This window comes from Manis javanica, chromosome 11 (genome assembly GCF_040802235.1).
Source record: "Manis javanica isolate MJ-LG chromosome 11, MJ_LKY, whole genome shotgun sequence".
Lineage (NCBI taxonomy): Eukaryota > Metazoa > Chordata > Mammalia > Pholidota > Manidae > Manis > Manis javanica.
The window spans coordinates 113,136,011-113,160,123 of NC_133166.1; the positions used below are offsets into that span (position 1 = coordinate 113,136,011).

A 24,113-nucleotide genomic window follows, 5' to 3' on the forward strand; every position below is an offset into this window, starting at 1 on the left:
ATCCCAGGAGGGCCCATCAGCCCAGCCTGGGGCAGCGGTGCTGCCTGGGGCTCCTCTGAGGATGGGGGCTTCCCCTGGGGGTCAGCCAGGTGTCTGATGCAGCCTCCCCACATTTCATGGTGCCTTCCCCCACAGCTCAGGGACACAGGTGTTAGACCTGTGGGCTTGGGGACACAGCACCCCGAGTCAGCCCCCAGACCAGCAGGAGACGTTAGTCCATCACTGCTCTGATGGTTCCCGGAAGATAAGTCTTTCCAAGGGTTATGGGGACAGGCTGGTCCTTGGGGGTGGCCCATGGGCAGCTTCTTGGGGGAAGGGGCAGCTGACACCCTGAGCAAGGAAGACAGCACCCAGATTGGGGAATGGGCGGGCCCCTCTCTCCACTCTGAGGTCGGCCTGATGCCCTGGACCTCGTAGCCTGCAGTTTCTTGCGTTCGTCACAGCTGGGGTCCCACACACAGAATGCAGCACTGGGGGGCAGGGGGCCTGAATTTCTCCTGCGGCCCAGGGACTGGGAGAGCCAAGGTGAATCCAGGTGGGGCTGACCCCGTTTGGAGGGGCCAAGGGCTGCCTCCTCCCCCGTGGGGACGGGGAGGGCCAGCCTGGGTGGCTCTGCTCAGCCTTGGGCCTGCACCCACTGCCTGTTTCTGTGCCCTGGGCCTGGCCCTGTGGACAGGCAAGAGGATGCCTCAGTGGGCCCACCAGCACTCCAGGTCCTTCTCCCGGGGACTCCGGGCATGGTTGGGTCAGGAGTTAGCAGGGAGCCACGCACTGACCTCCAGGCAGCTGCCAGGATGGTGGGCGGGACCAGCTCAGCTGAGTTTTGCAAGGACAGTGGAGTGGGGCCACCTTGGAGAAGCTGGGCCTAGCTGGGGGAGGCCTAGGTGCTGCCCCCCAACTGCGGTGGTCTTCCTATTGGGGAAGGGACAGCTTCAGGGAACAGCACACAGCCGCAGGGTGGGGCTCCCGTCTACAGGACAGCTATGCACACCCTCCCCTGGAGAGAACCGGAAACCGCCTGGGACCTGGGATGTGGGGCTGCTGGCCAGGGAGCAGCTTGGGAAGCACAGCTGGTGAATGTGGTGGGGAGCCTGTCTCAGGGGGGCGTGAGCACTGGTGGCTGAGCTCATGGCAGCCCCCATGAGCAGGCAGCCCTTACCCCCCTCCTTCCCCTACCCACCCACCATCCCCCAGCCTCCCCTGCGGATGTTTAGGAAGATATCTGTTTTAATTAGTGGACAAACCCCCCCCAGCACAGGCTGGAGTCTTGTCCCCTGAGGCGCGGGTGGGGGTTTGTCCTGCAGCAGAGGCGCATGGCCCTGCGGAAGACGCGGCGGAACTCGGCGTTGAAGACGGTGTAGATGATGGGGTTGAGGGCGCTGTTGACATAGCCCAGCCAGGTGACCGCGCTGACCAGCCGCGGTGGCACGGCGCAGGTGGGACACAGCGCCCGCGTGATGTGCACCACGAAGAACGGGGTCCAGCACCCCAGGAAGGCCCCTGGTGGGGGGGCGCCATGAGCTGCGGTGCTGCCCTGGGTGCTGCCCCTTTTCCCTCCGCCCACCTGCCCCAGGGCAGGGACCCACCGACCACCACCGGAAGGACCCTCATGGCCTTGCGCTCCCGGCCAGTGATCTTCGGGTGCCTCTTCCTGCGGGCCTGCGGCGGGGCCTCGGCCGGGAGGGCGGCGAGGGGTGGCGGGCCAGGGCCGCTGGGCCGGCGGGGAGCACGGCCGTGCAGCTTGGCGCTGCGGGCCGCCTCCCAGCGCCGCAGGCCCCGAAACGTGGCCCAGTAGAGCAGCAGCATGAGCGGGCAGGGCAGGAGGAAGGAGAACACGGACGAGTAGACGACGTAAGCGCGGTCCTCCAGGCGGCACACGGCGGGGTCGCGGCCGTGCGCGTCGTTGAGCCCGCACAGCACGGGCGCTGCCACCGCCGCCGACAGCAGCCACGTGGCGCCGATGAGCAGCAGCTGACGCCCGCCCCCGCCCTGGAGGTTGTAGCGCAGCGGCACCGCCACAGCCACGAACCTGCGGGGGGCGCGGGGCACAGTGAGCGCGGGAGGGCGCGGGGAGGGCGCGGGGGCGCGGGCGGGGGCGGCCCACCTGTCCACGCTGATGGCGCACAGGTTGAAGATAGAGGCGGTGCAGAGCATGACGTCCATGGCCATGAGCGCGTCGCAGAGACGGGGGCCCAGCAGCCACACGCCACCCTGGACCTGGGCCGCGAGGAGGGGGCGCCGCAGGAACAGACAGAAGACCCGCTGACGCTCCCTCTGCCGCGCCCTGGCCAGGAGCCCTAACAGCCCCCAGGGCGACACTGTGTTTCCGACCCCCACTTTTTGCGGGGAGCGGGGGTTGAATGCCAGAGGGAAAGGGAGCCAGAGTGAGCCAGACGGGCCAGTCCTCCCATCGAGCGGGGCGCCAGAGACGCCCCCTGGGTCCCCTTCCTGAGAAAGGCCTGGGAAGCCCGGCGTGGGGGGCGTGTCTGAGGACGCTGGTGGCTGATAATGTGGGGCTCAGGCTGTTTGGGCCCCTCCCCAGACAGGCGGGGACCCTGCCGCCCTGCAGTGCCCAGCCCACCGCCCCTATTCCCTCGCCCCCACCCCGGGGACAACTAGGGGTTTGGTTAAATGCTGTCGCTGCTCTGGAACTCCAAGAAGCCACTTCACTTTGACCTGCTCCATGAATGAGGGTGGTGATAGACCCACATAACTGTCCGGAGATAAATGGGTTAAAAGTATAAAGGCCTTGGCGCTGTGCCCAGTGTCCACACCAAGGGCAAGGAAGCAGACAGCTGCCCCACCTCTAAATCCCCTCCTGCTGGTTTGGGACGATTAGGAGCTTAAGAGCCATCACCCTGACGTCTGTGGCCCTGGGGGAGCGGCAGGCCATGCTGTCCTTGTCCGGCTACCCTCTTGCCCCAGCCTAGCCCAGACTCACCGCATACACTTTAGAAAAATTGATCCTCCCCTCCCCCACAGCCCAGGACACCTTGTCCCCAAGCCAGGCCTAAGCAGCTTTTCTCTGCCCAAAAGGCAGAGCACGCAGGGCTGGCACCGAGGGCTACCCACCCAAGGCCAGACCTGGTTTGGGGTGGAGGCTCCTGGGCCTGAGCTCTGCCAGGGGCTCTGTCACACCATCCCCTCCCTTGGGTTCCGCCGTCAGGCCTAGGCCTCCCCTCTGCCCAGCCCAGCTCACTGCCCAGCAAGCAGCCCGAGTCTGTGGGTGAGGGTCTTCTTCCCTGGGGGGTGCTGGCGTCACGGTGGCCTGTGGCCTTGTGCAGTAATCGTGTGCGCCTCCGTGCTCAGGGGGAGCCGGGGGCTCAGCCTGACTCTGCCTGTCTGTCCATCTGGCTGCCCTGGGGACTGGAGCCCAGCCGGGGGCTGGGGGTTCTGGACGGCCAAACTTCCTGTTTCTGGGGTCCCTGGCTTGAAGGATCCTTTGGGTGGCAGACGCCAACACCGAGGAGAGAAAAGGGACAGAGGCGGAAGGCAGGCCAGCGACAACAGGGCGGGTAGATGGACAGCGAGAGGAGCAGGGAGTGCGGTCCGAGGGCAGAGGCGCCGGTCCTGGGCCCCTGCAACCGCCCCGGCTCGAGGTTCCCGAGGAGCTAAAGCGGCCGGTCGCCCTGGGTCCTCGGCGTGGATGGGGACGGGGACAGGGCGACTAGGGCGCGTACGGCCGCGGACTCACCTCGGAGTAGACGAACAGAGGCAGCACCAGCAGGGCGAGGAGTAGATCGGCGGCCGCCAGGCTCACGATGAAATAGTTGGTGGGTGTCTGCAAGGCGCGCTCGGCCGCCACGCTCACGCACACGAGCGCGTTCCCCGCGAGCACCAAGCCGATGAGCAGCACACCCCCCGCCAGGGCGGCCGCCGCGCCGGGAGCCCAGGTTAGCAGCCCGGGTGCGTCCGCGGCGCTGCGGTTCCCCATGCCGTCCCGGCCCCGTGCGCCCTGCGCTCAGCACCGCGAACAGCGCCCCGCCCCGGGAGCCTCTCGGACACGCCCCGCCCCGCCCTGCTCGGTGGGCCCTTAGGCTCTCTGGGGTGCACCCTGGCTACCCTGGCTCTGCGCTCCGGGCCCAATGGGAAGCGAGTTAGGCGAGGTGATTGACATCGTCCCGCGCTGCACAGGGTTGTAGGGGACGCGCGGGTCTGTGCCTCGACAATGACGCGGATGGAAGGTCGGCTGGACCATCCCTCCTGGTGCGCAGGCACCCATGCCAGCTCCATCCTGCAGGTCTCTGGAGACCCCTAGATCACTACATGGGCGCAAGCTGAGCGTCCTCGCCGCAGGGGCGCTCCTGGAGTCTGTCCAGGACAAGAGGGGCCACAGCTCACTCCACCCGGGTCGTTCCTCCAGAAACCAAGAGGCCCTACCAGTTCCCTGCCGGCCCAGGGCGCTCTCCCACCTCCCTTTGGGCCCCCGCGGTGCCAGTGCGTGCTATCCCTTCCTCCCCGCTCTTGCCCACCCGACCCAATCCCCGGTCCCCCAGAACAGCCTCTCCTCTGGTACCCGAGACCACACTCAGTCACTCTCCACTTGCAGCCACAGCCACTGCCTGACCATGATCCTCCAGGTCCTCTGAGTGGTCAGCCCCAACCTCTATTTCATCACCTTGGCACTTGTGACCCTGAGCCACGTTGTGCGAGCCTCTGAACCTGGGAAGTGGTGCTTACATCCCAGCATTAAATGAGGTAACAGGGAAAGGTACACCACCAGCCAGCTTAGCCATCGCCTTTGCATGCTCTTCATGCACCAGTTTTACCTAAGTCACCTCCTTCTTCAGAGAAAAGAAAAGCCCAAAATGAGAACCCTCTCAGCCTGCACCCACCAAGCCTACAAACTCACTGAGCCTGTGGCCACCAGGACCCATCGCCTCCATGGGCCAGTACAGGACAGGGCTCATGGGAGGCTGGGAGCAGGGTCCCAGAGCTATGCAGCTGAAACTGCGTGGTACGCAGCTCCAAGGACACTGTAAGTTGGTCAGACAGCTGTGCGTGGCAGAACAGTCACCCAGACTGTCCTCTCTCAGATTATAAAAGTGCACAGAAAGAATGCATGGAAATTGTAGCATAGCCTGTTTTCAGTATGGCTTTACCAAAATCAGGTGACACACAACCCAGAGCCTTGTCACTAAAGGGGCCACACAGCAGGCAGTCCAATTCCAGCACTCTGTGGGACCATCTGATGCACCTCTGCCCCCACCCCCCCACCCTCCACCCTGTTTTCATTTCTGGCTCCCTGCACACTTGAGAGGGCTGGAGAACTCAGGATGGACCTGAAGCAGAGTTGCCAGGAGTCAAGGATCCTGATTTCAAAGATATCAGGGACACAGGGGCCAGTTTGACAGACTGACAGTTTGTGTATTAAGGAAAACACAAGGATTCTGAAAAAAAAGGATGCCTATGATAAAAGGCAAAAATCACATGAGGTCTAATCAGGGAAAGCTGCGTGCAGGGCATAGGTGTGAATGGGCATGTAGGTCTGAGCTGCATTCAACACCTCAATCCCTTTCATGTGTCTCTATAAAGGGAACTCACAGCTAGTGACTGGGGCAGGAGGAATTTTCTTCTCTCACAGGACAGAAGTCAGAGGCAGGCATGGTTCTTGGGTTGAGTGACAAGTAGTGAGTCCAGCCTAGCCTCCTATCTGCTTGGAGTTCCCTCCTGGTCCCCAGATGTTTGATATCGTTAAGAGTGAAAAGGCAGCCCAGACTGGGAAAAGATATATGCAATACAGATCTGTGATAAAGGATGCAGATCCAGAATATATAAAGAGCGCTGTCAAATCAACAAGAAGAAACAGACAATACAATGATAACAAAGGCAAATATCTTGAATAGGCATGTTACAAAAGAGGGCATCTTAATGGTCAATAAACAAAATCATCAGCCCCAGGGAGATGACAATAAAGACCACAGTGACATGCCACCGCACACTGAAGTGGGAAAAAATGCTTGATATGTAAAAAAAAAAAAAAGTTGGATATGTGATTTGGAAATGGCTTGTCTCTTCATTCTCCTAACAGTATATCTGAGTTAATTTTTTTATGTATAAGTTATGAACAGAGGTTCTTTTCTTTCTTTTTTCTTGCCTATGGTCCAGTTGCCTGAGTACCATTTGTTGAAAAGCCTATCTTTTCTCTTTTGAATTTTCTTTGAACTTTTGCCAAAAACCACTTGATCATATTTGTGTGGGTGTAATGTGATGCTCCCTGTGGGTTTTGGTTCCTTATTAAAGAAATTGTATTCTCTTCTTAGTTTTCTGAGAGATTTGAATACAAACGGATGTTGAATTCTGTCAAACATTTTTACTCTACCTATTGAGATGAGCATATGGTTTTTCTTCTGTAGTCTGTTGATAGGATGAAGGGCACTGACTGATTTTTGAAAGCGGAGCCAGCCTTCCAGGCATGGCATAAACCCCATTTGGTCATGGTGCACCATCCTCTTTACATACTGCTGTCAGATATTTGTCAAGGATTTTTGTATCTATATTAATGAAAGATATTGGTCTGTGGTTTTCTTTCCTTATATTATTTCTGTCTGGTTTGGGTATCAGAGTAATGTTGGTTTCCTAGAATAAGCTGGGGAGTTCTCCCTTCAATTCCGGTTTCTGTAATTGTATAGGATTGATATTAGTTCTTCCTTAAGTGTTGGAATATTCGTCAGCAAAGACCTCTGGGCCTGGAGTTGCTTTGCTGGATGGGTTTTGACTATGAAGTCAATTTCTTTAATGCCTATAGGACTGTTCAGGAGATCTGTTTCTTCTTGACTGAACCTGATAGTTCACTTCCAAGGAACTGGTTTATGTCAGTTTTCAAGTTTAAGGGCCTAGATTTGTTTATAATATTCCCTTATTGTCCTTTTTATAATGTGAGGTCTTTGATGACACCCTTCTTTCAACCCTTATATTTGTAAATTGTATCATTCTTTTTCTTGCTCTGTCTTATTAGAGGTTTATTAATTTTATTGATCTTTTCAAAGAACCAGTTTTTGGTTTCATTGGTTTTTTTCTTTTTTTCAATTTTATTGAGTTCTACCGTCACCTTTATTATTCCTTCCTTTTGCCTGATTATTTGCTCTTTCGCTAGAGATGGTCACCCTCTTCTAACATAAGCACTTAATGCTATAAATTTCCCTCTGAGATGCATCCCAGAAGTTTTTGTGTTTCGTGTTTTCAATTGTGTTCAATTTAAATATTCTCTGCTTTTCCTGAGACTCCTTCTGTGACCCATGGATTATTTAGAACTGTGATAATTTCCAAAGGTTTTCCAGTTCTCCATTATTTATTTCTAGTTTGATTCTATTATGGTGAGAAAAAAACAGTCTCTAGGACTTCAATTCCATTACATCTGTTAAGGTTTATGACCCAGAATACAGTCTGTCTTGTTCAATATTGTAATATTCCATGTACACCTGAAAAGAGCCTGTGTCCCCCTGAGACAAGGTAGAGAGCCACCCACGCGGATGCTGGATCAGGAACGTGCCCTGCGGATTCTCCAAGTCGTTGCTGATTTTCTGTCTGTTCTATTAAATACTGAGAAGGGAACGCTGAAGCCTCCAAGTATAGTTATTTTTTTATTTCTTCATTCAGCTCTATTTCTTCTTATAATTTTCTACCTGTGTATTTTGAAGATTTGTTGTAATGTGCCTACACCAGGGACATGGAGACAGGGTTAACAGTGTGGGGGACTCCAGAGGATTGGGAAGGTGATGGAACTGGTGGTGGTTACATAGTTGAATACATTTTTTCAAAACTCATAGAAGTGTACATCAAAAACAGTAACCATAAATAGTAAACTTCATAAAAGGGGCAAAATTAGAATGTGTGTGATCCCAGGTTGCAGACAATGGCTCTATTGGTGCTTAATACACGGATGATGAAGCCAGGATGGCCTGTCCTGGGAGAAGGATGTCCTAATCCTGTCCTGAACCTCTGGCCAGTGAAAGTTGGGATGTGTGATGTCTGAGGTTCTGCAGGTCCTGAGTGGCCACTCCGCCCTCCTGGACCAGTATGTCTATTATCCTCCAGAGTAGAATGGAAGCCAGAGCTGTGGGACTGACACCACCCTGGTGGTGACACTTGGGTCGGTGTCAGAGCTGGTATTGGGACCCTTTGCCGCCATTTTATGGGATGCTTGAAACATTTAAGAAAATGTTATTTATTTGGTTTGCAAGAGTTGCCCAAAAGTTTAAGAATCTCTTCTTAATCAGTAGAACTAGGAGACAGAATATCACCAAAGGAATAGAAAAATCTGAACAAGTCGTCAGTCAAGATCGTTTGTTGAACTGTCCATCAACAGCAGGCCACACATTCTCCCCAAGTGGATATGGAGCATCCACCGAGATAAAGATGGACCACATCCTGCGTCATAAAGAAACCTTAACAGATTTTTTAATAGAATGGAAATAGTACAAAGTATGTTCTCTGACCATAAGGAAATTAAACTAGAAAATAATAACAGAAAGATAACAGGAAGATTTCCCAAAACTTGGAAGTTAACACAATTCTGAGTAATCCATGGGTCAAAGGAGAAACTAGAAAATATTTTGAATTGAAGGGAAATTAAAATACATCATATCAACGTTTATCGGATGGAGCTAAAGCCATGCTCAGGGAAAACTGATGACATTAACTACTTAACTTGAAAAGAAAAAAGGTTTCAAATTAATGTAAAACACCAACTAGCAATCTGAAGGAGGGAAACCATGATATATTGACTGATGCAGAAAAAATATTTGACACAATCCAACGTCCATTCACGAGAGAAGCATTCAGCAACCTAGGAATAGAAGGGAACTTCTCAACCTGATAACAGGCATCTTCAAAAATCCTACAGCTGACATCATACTTAATGAGAGACCAAGTGCTGTCCAGCCCAAATCAGAAACAAGACAAGTATGCCCACTCCCACCACTTTTATTCAATGAGGCATCGTCATTCTAGCCAGGCAATAAAAAAATACAAAAATGGAATACATCCGTATTGGAAAGGAAAAAGGTAAAACTGTCCATATTCACAGATGGCATGACTGTCTACATAAAACCATGAGGTTGCAGGATACAAGGTCAACACACAAAAACCAATTGTATTTCTATTACCAGCAATGAACAAATTGGAAGCAAAAATTAAAAATGAAAACATGATATTTATAATAGCTAAAAAAATACACGATATATATGCAAATCTAACAAAACATGTACCAGAGCTGTAAGCTGAAAACTATAAAATGCTGATAAAATAAATCAAATAAGACCTAAATAAATTGCGAGGCACACCATATTCATGAACTGGAAAACTTCATATAGGCAAAGATATCAGTTCTCCCCAAACCGCTCTATAGATTTAATGCAACTGTAGTCAAGATTCCAGTGGCATTTCTCATAGAAATACAAAGGTTGATTTTAAGATTTATGTGGAAAAACAGAAGAAATAGAATTAGCCAAAATAGTTTTGAAAGAGCATAACATTGGAGGAATCATATTACTTGATTTTAAGAATTTCTATATATCTACATCAATCAAGACAGTGTGGTATTGGTAGGAACAGATGCGTAAGTCTACGGAAAACAATGGAAAGCCCACAAGTAGACTCACACCCAATACAACCAGCAGACTTTTTTACAAAGGTGCAAAAGGTGCAGAATAGAGAAAGGACAGTCTTTCCAACCTAGGGTACTGAGACAACTGGACATCCACATGCCAAAAAAAACCCCAAACCCTTAATCTGGTGCTCACACTTTATATGAAAGCTAACTCAAAATGAATCATAGACTGGACTGTACAACATAAAAGTATAAATATTTTGGAAATATGGGAGAAAATCTTTATGATCGAGGATTTAGCAAAGAGTTTTTAGACATGGCACCAAATGCACAATCTACAAATGAAAAAAACTGATGGACTGGATTTCATTAAAATTAAAATTTTTCAGTCCCAGAATGTAAGAAAATGTCAGCAAACCACATGTCCAGCAAATGACATGTATACAAAACATATAAAGACCTCTCAAAACTCAACAATAGTGACATTACAAGTAAAAAAAAAAAAACTCTAGATAAATATCCCTTATAAATACATATATAAAACTTTTCAACAAATATGAGCAAACCAAATCCAATAGCACTTTTTAAGGATTATACACTATGACCAAGTGGGGATTTATCCCAGAATGCAAGGTGATTCAACAGACAAAACTCATCACATTAATAGAAGGGAGGGAAAAAACTTAATCATCTCAACTGATGCAGAAAAAGCATTTGACACAATCCAACACCCTTTCGTGATAAAAAGCTTCAATAAACTAGGAATAGAAAGAAACTTCCTCCACATGATAAAGGTCATATATGAAAAAAACACATAAGTTAACATCATACTCAATGAGAAGAAACTAAAAGCTTTTCCTCTAAGATCAGGAAAGATATAAGGATACCCACTTTGGTTGCTTCTATTCAACATGGACTGGAAGTTTCAGCTAGAGCAGTTAGGCAAGAAAAACAAATAAAAGGCATCCAAAATTGGAATGGAAAAAGGGAAAAAGTAAGACTATTTCTATTTGTAGATGACATAATCTTATGTATAGAAAATCCTAAAAAACAAAAATCAAAAACGAGCAAACAAAAAACCCTGTTGGAGCTAATAAACAAGTTCAGCAAAATCGTAGGATATAAAATCAACATACAGAGATCAGCTATATTTCTATACACTAGCAATCCAAAATTTGAATTAAGAAAATAGTTCTTTTGTAATAGTGTCAAAAAGAATAAAATACTTTGGAATAAATTTAACCAAGAAGATAAAAGATTTGTACACTGAAAGCTTAAAACATGACTGGAAGAGAGTAAGGAAGACACAAATAAGTAAAGCCAATGTTCATGGATCAGAAAACTTAATACTGTTAAGATGGCCTTTCTGAACTGCAGATTGGATACACTTCCTATCAAAATCCTAATAGCCTTTTTTTCTCAAGGAAATGAAAAAGCCAATCCTAAAATTCATATGAAATTGTAATGAACCCCAAAAAACCAAAATAATCTTGAAAAAGAAAAACGAAGTTGTAGGACTCTCACCTCCTGATTTCAAAATTTACTACAAATCTACAGGCATCAAAACAGCTTAAGGATGGACCTACGAATCAGTGCAATACAACTGAGATGAGAGTTCAGACATAAACGCATACATCCCATTCATCTATGATTAATTGATTTTTCAACAAGGGTGTCAAGGCTATTCACTGGGGAAGATTTTCTTCAACGCACAGTGTTAGAACAACTGGGCATCCACATGCATAACAATGGAGCTGGACCCTTACCTCACACCATATACAATACTTGACTTGAAATGTATCAAAGACCTAAATATACAATCTAAAACTATAAAACTCTTAGAAGAAAATACAGGGGAAAATCTTTGTGACCTTGGATTTGGCATTTGTTTCTTAAATATAACAGCAAAAACTAAAACAACAGATAATTGGATTTCATAAAAATTCAAATATTTTGTGCATCAAAAAATACTATCTAGACAATGAAAAGAAAACTCATAGGAGAAAATGCTCAAAAATCATGTATCTGATAAGGCTCAAATATCCATAATATATAAAGAGTTCTTATAAATCCATTAACAACAAAAAGAACCCATTTTTAAAATTGGCAAAAGAACAGATTATGCAAATGGCCACTAAGCACATGAAAAGAAGCTAGACAACCTTAGTAGCTGGGGAAATGCAACTCAAAAGCACTTTTGACCCCTTGTGCTTCCATTTACGTTTTTGTAGAACTTGACGAGTTTGATCCTAAACTTTACATGGAAATTCAAAGGGTCAAAAATAGCTCAAAAACTCTGGAAGAAACACAAGGTGAATGGATTTGATCTACTAGATATTATGACTTATAAAATTATAATTAAGATAGTGACGTACTTAAAGCATTGTAGACAAGGGAACAAGGAATGATTATTAGGCCAGTGGCATATAACAGAGAGCCCAGAAAGAGACCTAATTATACACAGATGGTTGATTTTCAATAAAAATGGCATTGAACAATGGAAGAAATACGGCCATTTTGGTGACTAATGTGGACAACTGGGTGGACCTAACAGGAAAGATGAAACTTGGTCCCTACCTAACATCATGTACAACATAAAGTCCAGGTCTATATCTGGAACATGAAATAATGAAGCTTTGGGAGGTAAATGAAGGGAGACATTGCCCATATATTATATTGTCATCTTATGCAAGAGACAAAAAGATAGGAAAATATTGATACTTTTGACCCTACTAATATCAAAACTGTTGTCTCCATATGTTCACCAGCTCTAAACTATTCACAGCTTTTTCTCTGTCCCTACCAGTTCCCCACTTTGAAATACCCATTTCAAAGCAATTGAGCCCTTACCCCAAATCCCTAACATCCCTTTTTGAGTCATTACCCGACTGCCAGCTGATGGACTTGCTACAGGTTTGATGACTCGGCTTTGTGGGTCCACAGGTTTCCTCGCTGATCTTGGGTGGGGGAGGGGCAGGGGTAACAATTGAAATCCTTATCTTTTTTAGACATATGCTGAAATCCTCATAGAGGAGATGATACAATTTCTGAGATCTGTTCCAAAATTAATTGAAAAGACAGAGAAAGTAGATGGGGTGCGTAAGATTGGTCATGAATTGTTGATGCTGCATTATGGGAGTTCATTATGCTGTTCTGCCCACGTTCATACGTTTCTAATTCTCTACAATAATAATAAAGTTATTTTTCATTTTCTAGTCCTTAAGAGGGGGATGTTCATTAAGGTCACATAAGGTTGCGCTGTTACTGGGGGGGCTCCTGTCCCAAAGCGCCCAGCCGAAGGCCACCTAACCCACCCTGGAGTTGGCAGTTCTGTGCTGATGGAAGCCGGAGGAAAGCAGAGAGGCTGTAGATTTGGGGGAAATAATTCTTTTCAACATCATCTGGCAACCACCATTGATGCAGAACAAGACTACATACAAGCAGCTTAAATCTGACACCTAAAGCCTGGATACAACAGAAAAAGCAGTAGAGAATATTTTCTGTTCTCCCCTTATTCAGAGGATGAAACTGTCACGCTGAGCTAGCTTCTTACCTGTGTTCAGAATGAGCTTCCTCCTGCATCCTACTCTGGAAAAATTAGAACCTGGACCCTGAAATTGGCCATTATCAGGGCCCCCCCCACACACAGAGTGATGTCCGATTTGAGATTTTGAGTAGTGATTCATTTATTGTTTGAGTAGCTATTCGTTATTCATAAGTTGACTTTTCTGTGTCTGTAATGAGGACACAGTTCAGGGTCACGTCCTGGGAACCCGCAGGGCTTTTGCTAAAATCTATGGGTTGAAAGTGGCATTTTGTCCTGGTAGCTTGTATCACGTGTTGTTTCAAATAGAGTTAAATTGGGAGGGCAAGAGGTGGGCTGCACAGTGTCCCTTTGGTCATCTCTCCTGGTTGTGGTCACCCATTGGAACACGGTTCCCATGAGCACGTTCTAGGCACACCAGAGAAACCCAGCCATACCTAGTCTGACCTGTCCACATTTCAGCACAACCACCACACTGATGAGGCAGCCGCTGAGTGCATGCGCGAGGACACGGGCAGGGGGCTGTCTTTGCAGAAATTCTGAGTAATTGAGACAGTGACGAGCTGAAGGCAGTTACAGCACTCTATGTGACAAGGACATGCAGGACACGCCCTGCTGGCATCCTCACTCAGGATTTGCTGCATCCTTGTCTACCCCCTTGTACTAGTGACAGCTTGTGACCTCGTGTAGATATGACCGACGCAGGGGAGCAGGAGGGGGTTCATCACACAAATCTATGTGTGTGTCAAAAATTCACTTTTTACTGTATGTGAATTTCACTATATGTTGATTTTTTTAAAGTCAAATTTTACTGCATGCAAGTTTTTTTTTAACTAGGGAGATTTTTCTTATCAAGATCTGCCTGGATATGTAAGTGTGAGAAATTGGATCGTTAATACATAGAATCTGGATGTTCCCATGAGTATAATTAATCAGTCAATGGCGTTAAAGTATAGGGGATTTTAATCTGCTTATTTTCATAAAAACACGTCACAGCAGCTGTTTAAAAATACATGTAAAGAATACACCCATGAGATCCCATCGCACTGTACCCATGAGAGTGGCCCAAATCCAGAACATTGACACCCGGAATGCTGGCGAGGACGAGGCGCGGCAGGGACCCCCACTCGCCGCGGGCGGGAATGCAGGTGGCGTAGCTGCGTCGGAAGACAGTTTGGAGGTTTCTTAAAATAAACATACTCTTACCAACAACTCAGCAATCCCACCCCTTGGTTATTTACCCAAAGAAATTGATAACTTATGTCCACACAAAACCCCATACACGGATGTTTACAGCAGATTTATCCGTAACGGCCCAAACCTGGAAGCAACCAAGGCGTCCTTCACGGGTGAAGGACGGACTGTGGGCCATCCAGGCGCTGGGTGTTATTCGGCACCAAAGAGAAACGCGCCATCGGGCCAGGAGAACACACGAGGGCCCTCACACGCACAGGACCACGGGGGGAAGCCGACCTGGGAAGGCCACACGCTGTGTGAGCCCCTCTGTGACACTCTGGAAAAGGCGACAGTATGGAGACCGTGAAGGCCCGGGGATGAGGGGAGGAAGGGGTGCACAGGAGGAGCCCCGGGGATTTGTAGGGCAGCGAAACTTCTTTATGGTACTTCAACGATGGATCCGGGTCATTACACATTTGTCCAGACCCAGGGGTGTGTACCAAGACGAGCCCTAGTGTAAATTACAGATTTAGTTAACAATTATCAAAAGTAACAAACGTACCATACCGACCCACGTGTTAGGAATAAGGGAGGCTGGGTGTGGGAGCCCCTACTTTCCGCTGGATTTTACTGTGAATCTTAAACTGCTTTAAAAAAGAGTCTTACTGATTATGAACACAAGAACTACTAGTTTCTAACTTCATTTACTAGATTTGTAATTTATGCTTGAGGGTTTTGTGAGCGCTGGTTCTAAAAAGCCCTACTTAAAGCTCTACCCATTAAGCAGGCCTGACCAGCTGCCCGCTCCCCCGCGCCCCCCAGCTCATCCCGGCCTGAGGTCGGCCTCCCCGCCCGCCGCTGCGCCCCCTGGGCTCCGGGCGCCTCCGCGGCCGCCCAGCCCGGGTCCTCGACGGGCTCGCCCCGCGCGGCTGCACTCTGCCTCCGAGTGCGCTCGTCGGGGCTCCGAGGCGTTGCGCGCGCTGTACCCGCGACGGCCGGTCCGCCGCCCCCGGCCGCCCCGGGCCCCAGCCGCGCCGGAGCGCCCCCGACCCGCGCAGGGGCGCCGACGAGGCGACGGGGGCGGGCGGCCAGCGGGGCGACAGCTGGGGGGGCGGCCCTGACCTTCCTGCGAGATCGATGGGGCGCAGCCGGGCTGCGCGTTGCGCCCCCGGCCCGCCCCTCCTGGGCGCGCTATAAATGGGGCGGCGGCGGGCCGGTGGCCGTGGCGCTCAGCACCCGCCCAGCCCCCGCCGCGCCCACCATGGCCGCCGGACCCTTCCTGCTGTTGCCGTTGCTCCTCCTGCCAGGCTCCGCTGCACGCCCCGCCGCCCCCAGGTGAGCCCGCGATCCCGTGCCCACGCCCACCCCTCGGGTCCACCGCCCCCGGGCCGGCCTGACCCTGACCCATCCCTTCCCAGGGCCCCTAGGCACTCCGACGGGACGTTCACGAGTGAGCTCAGCCGCCTGCGGGAGCGCGCGCAGCTGCAGCGGCTGCTCCAGGGCCTGGTGGGGAAGCGCAGGTGAGGGGCTGCCCCCTGAGAGCACGTGGGGCGGGGGCTCCACCGAAGTGGGGACGCGCATAGCTGTGCCCACCCCCATCTCCAGGGCTAATTCTGACTTGGGGTTCGGGGGCAGTGATCAGGACACAGAGAACAGCACCGCCTGGACCAAGGCTGCCCAGGGCCGCTCCTGCCTGCTGTGGTCAGAGGTGCCTGCCCCGCAGGCCTGGTGAGCACCACTGGGAGCCCTCCCCTAGGCCCTTCTGGTCCCTTTGGGCACTTGGGTTGTGGGGACTGCACCCAGCAGTGGGACAGGGGGCCGGGAAGGTGAAACTGAGTCCGCTGGTGACGAGAGAGGGCCGTTTCACCTGCTGGGCAGGGGTCAGCAGCCCCTGACCTGGCTGCTGTCTCTGCAGGATTCCCTTGAGGGACCACCTGCAGCAGGCCTGGTCTCCCCCACTGCCGCCACGACTGAGCTCTGGGGCAATGGTTTCAGAGCCAGCCAGCCCTGCTGCAGGGACCCAGATGAGGCCCTGATGAAGAAGGCACCTTGCCCCCACCGATGTGGAGCAGAGCCGAGCTTGGACGGGCAGGTGGAGGGGTTGTGGGGTTGCGGGGTTGCAGTTGGCGGCAATAAAGGAGAAATTGAGACCCTGGCCTGAGCCCCCTTCTGTGCGCCATCTTGGTATCATCGAGGCAGGCCCTGCTGGGCAGGGCTGTCACAAGGAAGGAGGGCCCTATCCAGCAGATTCAGATTCTAGGCCGGTGGCCACACCCAGCTGCCCTTTACACCTGGGCAGCCATGGGCCGCCCCACCTTCCTGTTTCCCTATCTCTGACATCAGGGCCACTCCTGTCCCATCAACTGAGCCTCCCAGAGTCCCACCCACACCCCTTGTCATCCACTCAGCAAACATTCTGGGGGGGGTTGCTGGGTAAGAAGGCACAGCCTGGGCAGGGAGAGGTGACAGGCAGTGGGTGTCACCCAGGCCAGGTGCCATCCTGGAGTCAGAGGGCTGCAGTGCACATCTTGGCTCCCGGCCAGGCTGTGCCGTCTTGGACAAGTGGCTTGATCACTCTGTCCTGGGAACTTTGATGCCCCAGCGCTGGAGGGTTGCTGGAGGCTGTGTGGCCACCACCAGCAGACACACAACTGCCCTGTCACCTGTAGAGAAGCCAGGAGCTTCGGGAGGGCATTTCAGCACGTGGGGTGGCAGAGTAGAGCCCTGGAGGTGGGAAGGGCCACCCCATGGCCACAACAGCCCCTCCCTCCATCCTCACCCCACCCAAGGCCCTCTCCCCAGCTGCTGAAGGCTTGGGAGGCCAAGGGAGGATGGGGGAGGGCAGTTGGCGACCTGGGTTGAGGAACCTCACCAGAACTCTCTGTGGGGCCCCAGAGCCAGTGGGGACCTAGGATCCCTCAGGAGCTCCCAGCTGTCCTGGGCAGAGTGGGGACAGGTTGGGAGTGGGAGCAGCTAACGTGGCTGCTGCAGCCACACAATTGCTCCAGTCCCCGCCCCGGCCCAGGGGCCCCAGCACTCCCTGAGCTCCTTTGGCCAGTCTTGCTGTCCACGGGCTGGGCCCCCGCCGGCCTCCGCATGGTGCCCCATTCCGGGCAGTAGGCTAGGCCTGGCTGGCGGCCGGCGGGAGCCCCCTTGGTGGTGGCCAGTCGGTCGTAAAGGATCATAAAGTGGGGCGGTGCCTGGCAGGGGCGAAGGTCGCCGGCGGAGACTGCGCCAGTGCAACCGGCTGCTCCAAGGGTCCCGGATGCCAGGCGGGCTCAGAGCCTCCCGCCGGCTGATGGCCACCGAGATGGGAGCTTGGGCGCTGCTGCTCCCTCTGGTCACGACGCTGGCTCAGGCCCAGGGTACCTACAGGTGCGGCAGGGGGGCTGGGCGGCAGCAGGAGGTTGGAGGCACCTGCTGATGGCTTCCTATTTTCTAGTCTGCTCTGTAAACAACTCCAACTTTGAAATCAAGGAGAACACGTATCTCAGCCAGCCCCTGGTCGACATCTATATCCCTGAGGGCCAGCAGGTGACCCTTGGACCCTCGTCCACCCCCTTGGCATTTCGGATCCAGGGGACCCAGCTGTTTCTTAACGTCACTCCTGACTATGAGGTACAGGTGGCAGGCCTGGGTGGGGCGTGCCCATGACGGCAGCTGGGGTGCCTCACCCCCAGGGGACCCATGTGGGCACCACACTCTTCCCTGGAGAAGGGCTCTCCCGGGGCCTCTGGGGCTCAGTGGGCTCTGCATGCCCCAGGCAGTGACCCCAAGGCTTGGCTGAGGCTGGCCGTGAGGGGGGCAGGGGATGAAGCTGGCTGGGCCCAATGCTTTCTGGACTTAGTGCAGATGACAGGGATGCTAGGCCAGCACCTGCCCCTCTTGGCCTCAGTGCCCTCACCTGTGGAATGGGGACAATGTGCTGTGACCAGTTGGGTGGGCAGCTCCCAGCAACCATGCCCCCACAGGAGGCCACCTTGCTGCAGGCGCATCTGGAGTGCAGGAGAGGTGATGTGGTGGTGAGTCTCCCCCACCCCAGGTGCCCCATCCCCACCTGCACCCCTGTGGCAGAGTGCTCCGGGTGTGGAGTTCTGCTCACTGGGTCACCCTGTGCTGTTGATGCTCAGACTCTGCCCTGAGCAGCAGACTCGCAAACCCAGCCCTGACCAGACAGCACACCCCAACACACACCCCAGCCTGGGGTCCCCCGTGGGAGGCACCCCACCCTACCAGCTTGGTCCTTGCCTTCCTGCCTCTTCCTGTCCCCCCACCAGCAAATTTGCTTCAAGCTAGACACTCCTCACCTCTGTGCCCAACCTGGGCCTCGGCCACCAGCACCTCCTTTCTGGAACCTCCCAAGAGGTTGCTCCCCTCTGGGTCCTGACCCCAACTCGCTCTCAGTGTGGTTGAAGACAAGCCGCACATCCCAGCCCAGAGCGCACACGGTCGCAGCTGATGCCTGTTGGGTGAGGCCTCTCCTCGACCTGGGCCCGCCCTCACACGGGCCTCCGCAGGGTGAGGCCTCAGCCACCCGTCCCAGGCCGCAGGCTGCACCTGCCAGCTCAGCAGGCCACCACAGGCACCTCAGGATGAGACTGCCAGAGCCTTTCTTCTTAAACAGCCTGACGTTGCTGTCATACCTGAGAAGCGCAGGCAGCTTGGCATCCCCACGTTCACAGGGGCTTTAGTTCACCTGAACCAAGATCCGAGCAAGGCCCACAGGATGCCGCTGGCCGATGTTTCTCTTGTCTCTTCACCTATGGCTCCCTTCCTTTTATTCTCCCTTTGACTTTGTTTTTGAGGAAGTCTGATGCCATTTTCTTCATTTGGGATTTTGCTGGTCACACCCCCAGCCTCAGGCCAGGGCACGTGCCACCTTGGGCACCTCACAAACTGCTCTGTGCTCCTCGTCCATCAGCCCTGCTGGAGTGGCAGCCCAGGGCAGACAGCTCTGACTTGGGAACCACATGCCAGCATGGCTGCGGGCTGGGGCCCTCAGAGTATGCCTCTGCCGGGCAGGATCCCACAGGGATAAGGCTACCCACTGCTCTGCCCCCAGGTCACCCAGCTGAGGGTGTTTGTGTTCGTGCTGGACGTCAATGACAACCCGCCCATGTTCCCCTTTGTGACCAAGGTCAAGGAGGTGCCGGAAGTGAGTGTGAGGGAAGCCTGGGCTGGTGCCCTCTGATCTGGGTCTGGGGCATCAGGAGCCCAGGGTAGAGGCCAGAAGGCAGGGGACTAGTGCCCAGGGACTCGACCAGTGATCCGTCCATGGGAGTCAGGAGTGTGGCCAGACCAACAGCTCTCCATCCCAGGACACTAAAGTGAATGCCATCGTCATCCCTGAGACGGAACTGCAGGCCAAGGATCTTGACAAAGATGACATCTTGTTCTACTCCCTCCAGGAAGTGACCCCGGTTGGTGACCCCAGCCCCTGCACCAACTCTGACCCCTCCTTTTGGGTGTCCCCGCCTCCCTGCATCCTCCCAGGGTCTCAGGCTGAGTCCCCACCTCCTTAGGGTGCCAGCAGCCTCTTCTCCTTGGTTGGTGTGAACCGCCCCGCCCTGCGGCTGGACCAGCCCCTGGACTTCTACAAGTGGCAGAACGTGACCTTCCAGCTGCTGGTGCGGGTGAGTGGGCCGCTCCCGGCTCGGCCAGAGCTCGGCCCCCGCCCAGGGCACAGAGGCCTCATCTGGCTGCCCGGCTGTTGCAGGACACACAGGAGGAGGGTGCGGAGCCCAGCCACACGGCCACAGCCACCTTGGTCCTGGAGGTGCAGCCTGCCGACCTGCGGCCCCCCTGGTTCCTGCCCTGCGCCTATGCAGATTCCGAAGTTTGCGTCCAAGCCCAGTACCACGGGGCTGTCCCCACCGGCCACCGACTGGTACTGGGGATGGGAGGGGCAGTGTCAGCACTGGGTGGGGGCAAGGAGCTGGGTGCCCTGGGACCAAATTTGGTTATTATTTTCAAACAAATGAGAACATTCTCCCTAAACTACTCTTGCCCAACCCATGGTGGTGAGTGGTAAGCAAACCCCTCTGGAATTACAGCCCAGGGACGACCCTGCAGAGACCCAGTGAGGCAGGCTGGGAGGCTGGAAGCACTGGAGGGGACTTGACAGGGTTCCCGAGGAGCAGCTGGCCCTCTGACTGGCTGACTGTCCCCTGGAGGGTCTCACAAGTTGCACTGAGGCACCAGAGGGCAGTGGGGCTGCCAGGGCCTCCCGCCATACGTGACTCTGTAGACTCTCCCCAGGCCACGTGTATGCTTGTTGAGACATGATGTTCAGATCCATCAAATGTCTTTGGGCAAACTGACTCATTAGCAACAGAGCCAAAGGGAGTGGCCATGCCAGACAACAGGACTGCCCATCTGGGGGGGGCTTTTCAAATCTTGAGGGGGAGTGGATGGGCCGAGCTGGGGCCTTGGCAGCAGCCCGTGGCATCCCCTCATCTCCGGTCTCCACAGCCGGCCCCCCTCACCCTGCGCCCTGGGCCCATCTATGCTGTGGATGGGGACCGGGGCATTGGCCAGCACATCACCTACAGCATCATGGAGGGTGAGTGCCAGCCCCTCAGTTATTTCCACGTGGCCCCCGGGCCCCATCCCAAGCCTGGGCCAAGGAAGCCCCAGGGGGCCCCACCCTGTGGTCCAGAGAGGACCTGAGGCCAAACTCTCATGCCATCTTCCCAGGACAAAATGATGGCACGTTCAGCATCGATTCTGACTCCGGCAACCTCACCATGACCAGAAGTGTCCCCAGCCCCAAGACCTTCCTTCTGCTGGTCAAGGTGGGTCCCCTGGCCAAGTCTCCATGGGCCTTCCTGAGCCCCAGGCTGCAGGGCTCACCCTTTGAGGACCTGCTGGTCACTGCTGCCTCCCTGACCCCCAGGGTGACCAGATGGACCATGCCCGCTACTCAGTGACCCAGGTCACGATGGTGGCCCGAGATGCCAACGGGAGCCTGCCCCACTTCTCCCAGAGCCTGTACCGAGGCACTGTGGTGCTGGGCTCTGGCGTGGGTGTGCTGGTCAAGGATGCCGCCGACCCCTCCCAACCTCTGAGGGTCTGGGCCCAGGACCCTGAATTCCCGGTAGGCCTGGCCCGGTCCCTAGGTCTGTCTGGCCGCCCCTCCACTGTGCATGGGGCGTATCTGGGGAGAGCCTGGGCCCAGGACTCACCAGGGTTGTGTCCAGGACCTCAACTCAGCCATCATCTATCGAGTCACCAACAATACCTACTTCCAGATGGATGGGGAGGCCATGAAGACGGCCACCCCACTGGTGCAGGAGGGAGTCTTCTATGCTGAGGTGAGCATGGCATCTCCAAGGGAGGGGGTTTGAGCTAGGCCTAGGAGGACATGCCCCCTTCCCACTCCAGGTTGAGGCCTACAACACAGTGACTTCAGGGACAGATTCCACAACGGTGGAGATACAGGTCTCAGAGCAGAGGGAGACCACCCCGGCAGGTGAGCGGCCAGGGACCAGGGAGGGCTCTTGCCACAGGTAGGGCGGTGCCTCTCTGGGCCGGGCAAGCTGGGGGCAGAGGCAAGCCCAAAGCCTGTACCTGGCCCCCAGGGCCCCCAACTCCCCCAGAGGCTGGAGGAACCCGGCCCACAAGCAGCACCACTCCAGAAGCCCCGAGGCCCCCAGGGCCCTCTCAGAGACCCTCCACGACCACCTCTGGGGGGGGCACCGGCCTGTACCCTCCCTCAGGCACAACTCTGAGGCCTCCTGCTTCGTCCAAGCCCGGGGGGCCCCCCAGTGCGGGAACCAGCACCTCCCCCACACCAGCATCACCCAGTGGGAGCTCAACACAGACCCTGACCCTGAAGCCGGGAACCTTTCAGCCATTGCCCCCTGAGCACAGCAGGACCCCCACACCCTCAGGTAGCACACCCGTTTGCCCTAGGGTCGCCCTTGTGCCCCCGAGCCATGACTCTGGGTGGTCCTGGGCATCACTGTAGGACAGGGGCCCCCCCAGCCTGGCCCAGCCAATCCCAAGCAGGGGTGTACCTGGTCTGGGGGGAGACAGACAGGTCCTGGGAGCCCCCAACGAAGTACACTGGGGAAGGTGTGTAGAGGGCACGTAGAGGCCAGATCTGGGGTCCAGTGAGCCCCTAATTCCCAGGTTACTCCCTCCACTCAGCTCCCTAGAGTGTTGGACCCCTGCCTCCCTGGCCCTAGTGGGCAATGAGCCGCATCCCCCTCCCTCCCTTCAGCAGCCTGGCCTCCCAGGGTCCCAGGACATACAGCTTCTTAGCTGGGGGTCCAGTAGTGCCCACCACAGAACCTCGGCTGTGGGGGGCGGCCAGGCCTGGCTTGTTCTTGGGGTGTTCCAAGCCAGGTGCCAGGGTGCATTAAGTGCTGTGCCGTGGTGCTAATGGTAGGGGTGCCTGTGTTGCAGGGGTGCCTAGGACCAGCACTGCAGGGCAAGGTGATCCGGGAGGCAGCCCTGCTGGGGACAAGCGCTTCTCCGTGGTGGAGATGGGGGTCCTGGGCGGGGTGCTGGGCGCACTGCTGCTTCTGGCTCTGATCGCCCTCACAGTCCTCATCCACAAGCACTACGGCCACCGACTCAAGTGCTGCTCTGGCAAAGCCCTGGTAAGACTCTGGGGGTTGGGGACAGGAGAGGGTCAGACAGGGCAGGAGAGCAGCGACAGTGCGGCTAAGATAAGACAGACAAGGGGCTGAGAATGGAGTCAGGGAAAGACGGGGGTGGGGGGGCAGCTGATGGCGAGGAAGAGGGGGTTGGAGGGAAGGAGTGGGGGGGTGCAGGGGGAGGTTAGGTGGGGGCTTAGTAGGGGGGAGATGGGGAGGGGTGGAGAGGGAGAGGGGTGGCAGGGAGGGTGGAAGCTCAGAAATCAGCAATCAGCTGGACTATGGAAAGCAGAGGTATGGAGAGAAGGGACGTCAATGCCATAGTCCAGAAGATGGAGAGGCAGACGGGCGGAGGAAAGGGGAGGGGCGGGTGGATCCCGGTCTCGGGAGGTAAAGGGGTGGGTTCGGCCCAGGCCTGGTTGACGCCCTGGTTCCCCTGCCTCCTCCCCAGGAGCCCCAGACCCGCGGCTTTGACAACCAGGCCTTCCTAGCCCACCAGGAGGCCAACTGGGCACCGGCTCCCAGCCCCCCACCCGGCCCCACCCAGGCCCCGCCCGCGGACCCCGCGCCTCCCTCGCCCTCCGGCTCGGTGCGCCCAAGCCCTTCCCTCGAGTCCCCTGGAGCGGCCCGGGATGCGGACGGCCCGGCCGCCGTGAGGTCCATCCTGACCAAGGAGCGGCGGCCCGAGGGCGGCTACAAGGCCGTGTGGTTCGGCGAGGACATCGGGGCCGAGGCCGACGTGGTGGTCCTCAACGCGCCCGGCTCGGACGCACACGGCGCCGGCGACTCCGGCAGCGACTGCAGCCGCGAGGACGAGGACGCGGATGGGCGCCACAGCGGGGATGCCCTGGACGACGCCTTGGGCGCGGGCTCCACCTACGTCTAGCGCGGCTCCCCGCCTCCCCACGGCGGGCGGGTCTGCTGGGAGTCGCTGGGCTGCGGACCCCCAACTCCTCTGTGCAGAATAAAGCGGCCCTTCGGAACCCCGGGCTGGCGTGGCGGCGGGGCGCGGCGGGGGCCGGGACGCGCAGGTCCGCGCCATGTGGCCCATCCTGTCTAGCCCAGGCCAAGTCCGCGGCCGCGCGGGGGCCGAGGGCGGTGGGCGGCTGCTGCCCAGGGCGCCATTTCCCGTAAACCGCGAGCTGCACCCGCCGGCCACGGGGCTTCCCAGGCTCCGTGCCAGCTGGCAGCTGGGAAGTTCCTCTCCTGGGCCAAACGCGGTCCGACGGGCTGCAGGAGG

General features: G+C 54.9%; 3 protein-coding genes and 1 long non-coding RNA gene across 8 annotated transcripts; 2 read left to right on the forward strand and 2 right to left on the reverse strand.

The window, feature by feature from the left end:
- Positions 1 to 1,204: 1,204 nt before the first annotated feature.
- DRD4 (dopamine receptor D4) lies at positions 1,205 to 3,950 on the reverse strand. The gene is made up of 4 exons (XM_037011689.2): positions 3,695 to 3,950; positions 2,105 to 2,217; positions 1,587 to 2,029; positions 1,205 to 1,500 (listed from the first exon to the last, which is right to left on the reverse strand). Exons 1-4 carry the CDS (start codon positions 3,932 to 3,934, stop codon positions 1,232 to 1,234), a joined length of 1,065 nt encoding a protein of 354 aa, XP_036867584.1. The 5' UTR covers positions 3,935 to 3,950; the 3' UTR covers positions 1,205 to 1,231.
- A 10,089-nt stretch (positions 3,951 to 14,039) lies between these two features.
- Positions 14,040 to 19,324, reverse strand: LOC140844543 (uncharacterized). 2 transcript variants are annotated; one of them, XR_012123056.1, is made up of 4 exons: positions 18,578 to 19,324; positions 18,175 to 18,265; positions 14,416 to 14,781; positions 14,040 to 14,251 (listed from the first exon to the last, which is right to left on the reverse strand). It is a non-coding gene; the product is annotated as an uncharacterized lncRNA (long non-coding RNA). The 2 variants fall into 2 exon arrangements; XR_012123055.1 differs by having other exon boundaries at positions 14,040 to 14,781.
- SCT (secretin) lies at positions 15,070 to 16,405 on the forward strand. Of its 2 annotated transcripts, XM_017678812.3 has the most exons (4): positions 15,070 to 15,605; positions 15,689 to 15,790; positions 15,906 to 15,998; positions 16,186 to 16,405. In XM_017678812.3, the coding sequence occupies exons 1-4, from the start codon at positions 15,532 to 15,534 to the stop codon at positions 16,304 to 16,306; spliced, it is 390 nt and encodes a 129-aa protein (XP_017534301.1). In that variant the 5' UTR covers positions 15,070 to 15,531; the 3' UTR covers positions 16,307 to 16,405. The 2 variants fall into 2 exon arrangements, with proteins under 2 accessions (XP_017534301.1, XP_073073495.1); XM_073217394.1 differs by having other exon boundaries at positions 15,465 to 15,790.
- CDHR5 (cadherin related family member 5) lies at positions 17,504 to 23,860 on the forward strand. 3 transcript variants are annotated; one of them, XM_037011549.2, is made up of 15 exons: positions 17,504 to 17,635; positions 17,713 to 17,888; positions 18,242 to 18,292; positions 19,333 to 19,425; positions 19,589 to 19,690; positions 19,793 to 19,903; positions 19,987 to 20,157; positions 20,742 to 20,832; positions 20,967 to 21,064; positions 21,166 to 21,366; positions 21,470 to 21,583; positions 21,654 to 21,741; positions 21,851 to 22,162; positions 22,680 to 22,876; positions 23,325 to 23,860. In XM_037011549.2, exons 1-15 carry the CDS (start codon positions 17,536 to 17,538, stop codon positions 23,757 to 23,759), a joined length of 2,340 nt encoding a protein of 779 aa, XP_036867444.2. In that variant the 5' UTR covers positions 17,504 to 17,535; the 3' UTR covers positions 23,760 to 23,860. The 3 variants fall into 3 exon arrangements, with proteins under 3 accessions (XP_036867444.2, XP_036867445.2, XP_036867446.2); XM_037011550.2 differs by having other exon boundaries at positions 21,989 to 22,162; XM_037011551.2 differs by lacking the exon at positions 21,851 to 22,162.
- The last annotated feature ends 253 nt before the right edge of the window (positions 23,861 to 24,113 follow it).

What these genes read in the sequence shown, in the direction of transcription:
- SCT (XM_073217394.1), top strand. Translation starts at nt 15,468, where the DNA reads ATGGGGCGGCGGCGGGCCGGTGGCCGTGGCGCTCAGCACCCGCCCAGC. An exon ending in GGCCTGGTGGGGAAGCGCAG is followed by an intron (nt 15,791 to 15,905) that starts GTGAGGGGCTGC and finishes GTTCGGGGGCAG; the next exon opens with TGATCAGGACACAGAGAACA. An exon ending in GTGCCTGCCCCGCAGGCCTG is followed by an intron (nt 15,999 to 16,185) that starts GTGAGCACCACT and finishes CTGTCTCTGCAG; the next exon opens with GATTCCCTTGAGGGACCACC.
- CDHR5 (XM_037011549.2), top strand. Translation starts at nt 17,536, where the DNA reads ATGCCAGGCGGGCTCAGAGCCTCCCGCCGGCTGATGGCCACCGAGATG. An exon ending in GACGCTGGCTCAGGCCCAGG is followed by an intron (nt 17,636 to 17,712) that starts GTACCTACAGGT and finishes CCTATTTTCTAG; the next exon opens with TCTGCTCTGTAAACAACTCC. An exon ending in CCTTCCAGCTGCTGGTGCGG is followed by an intron (nt 19,904 to 19,986) that starts GTGAGTGGGCCG and finishes CGGCTGTTGCAG; the next exon opens with GACACACAGGAGGAGGGTGC.
- DRD4 (XM_037011689.2), bottom strand. Translation starts at nt 3,934, where the DNA reads ATGGGGAACCGCAGCGCCGCGGACGCACCCGGGCTGCTAACCTGGGCT. An exon ending in CTCTGTTCGTCTACTCCGAG is followed by an intron (nt 2,218 to 3,694) that starts GTGAGTCCGCGG and finishes CTCGCGGCCCAG; the next exon opens with GTCCAGGGTGGCGTGTGGCT. An exon ending in TGCGCCATCAGCGTGGACAG is followed by an intron (nt 2,030 to 2,104) that starts GTGGGCCGCCCC and finishes CGCCCCCCGCAG; the next exon opens with GTTCGTGGCTGTGGCGGTGC.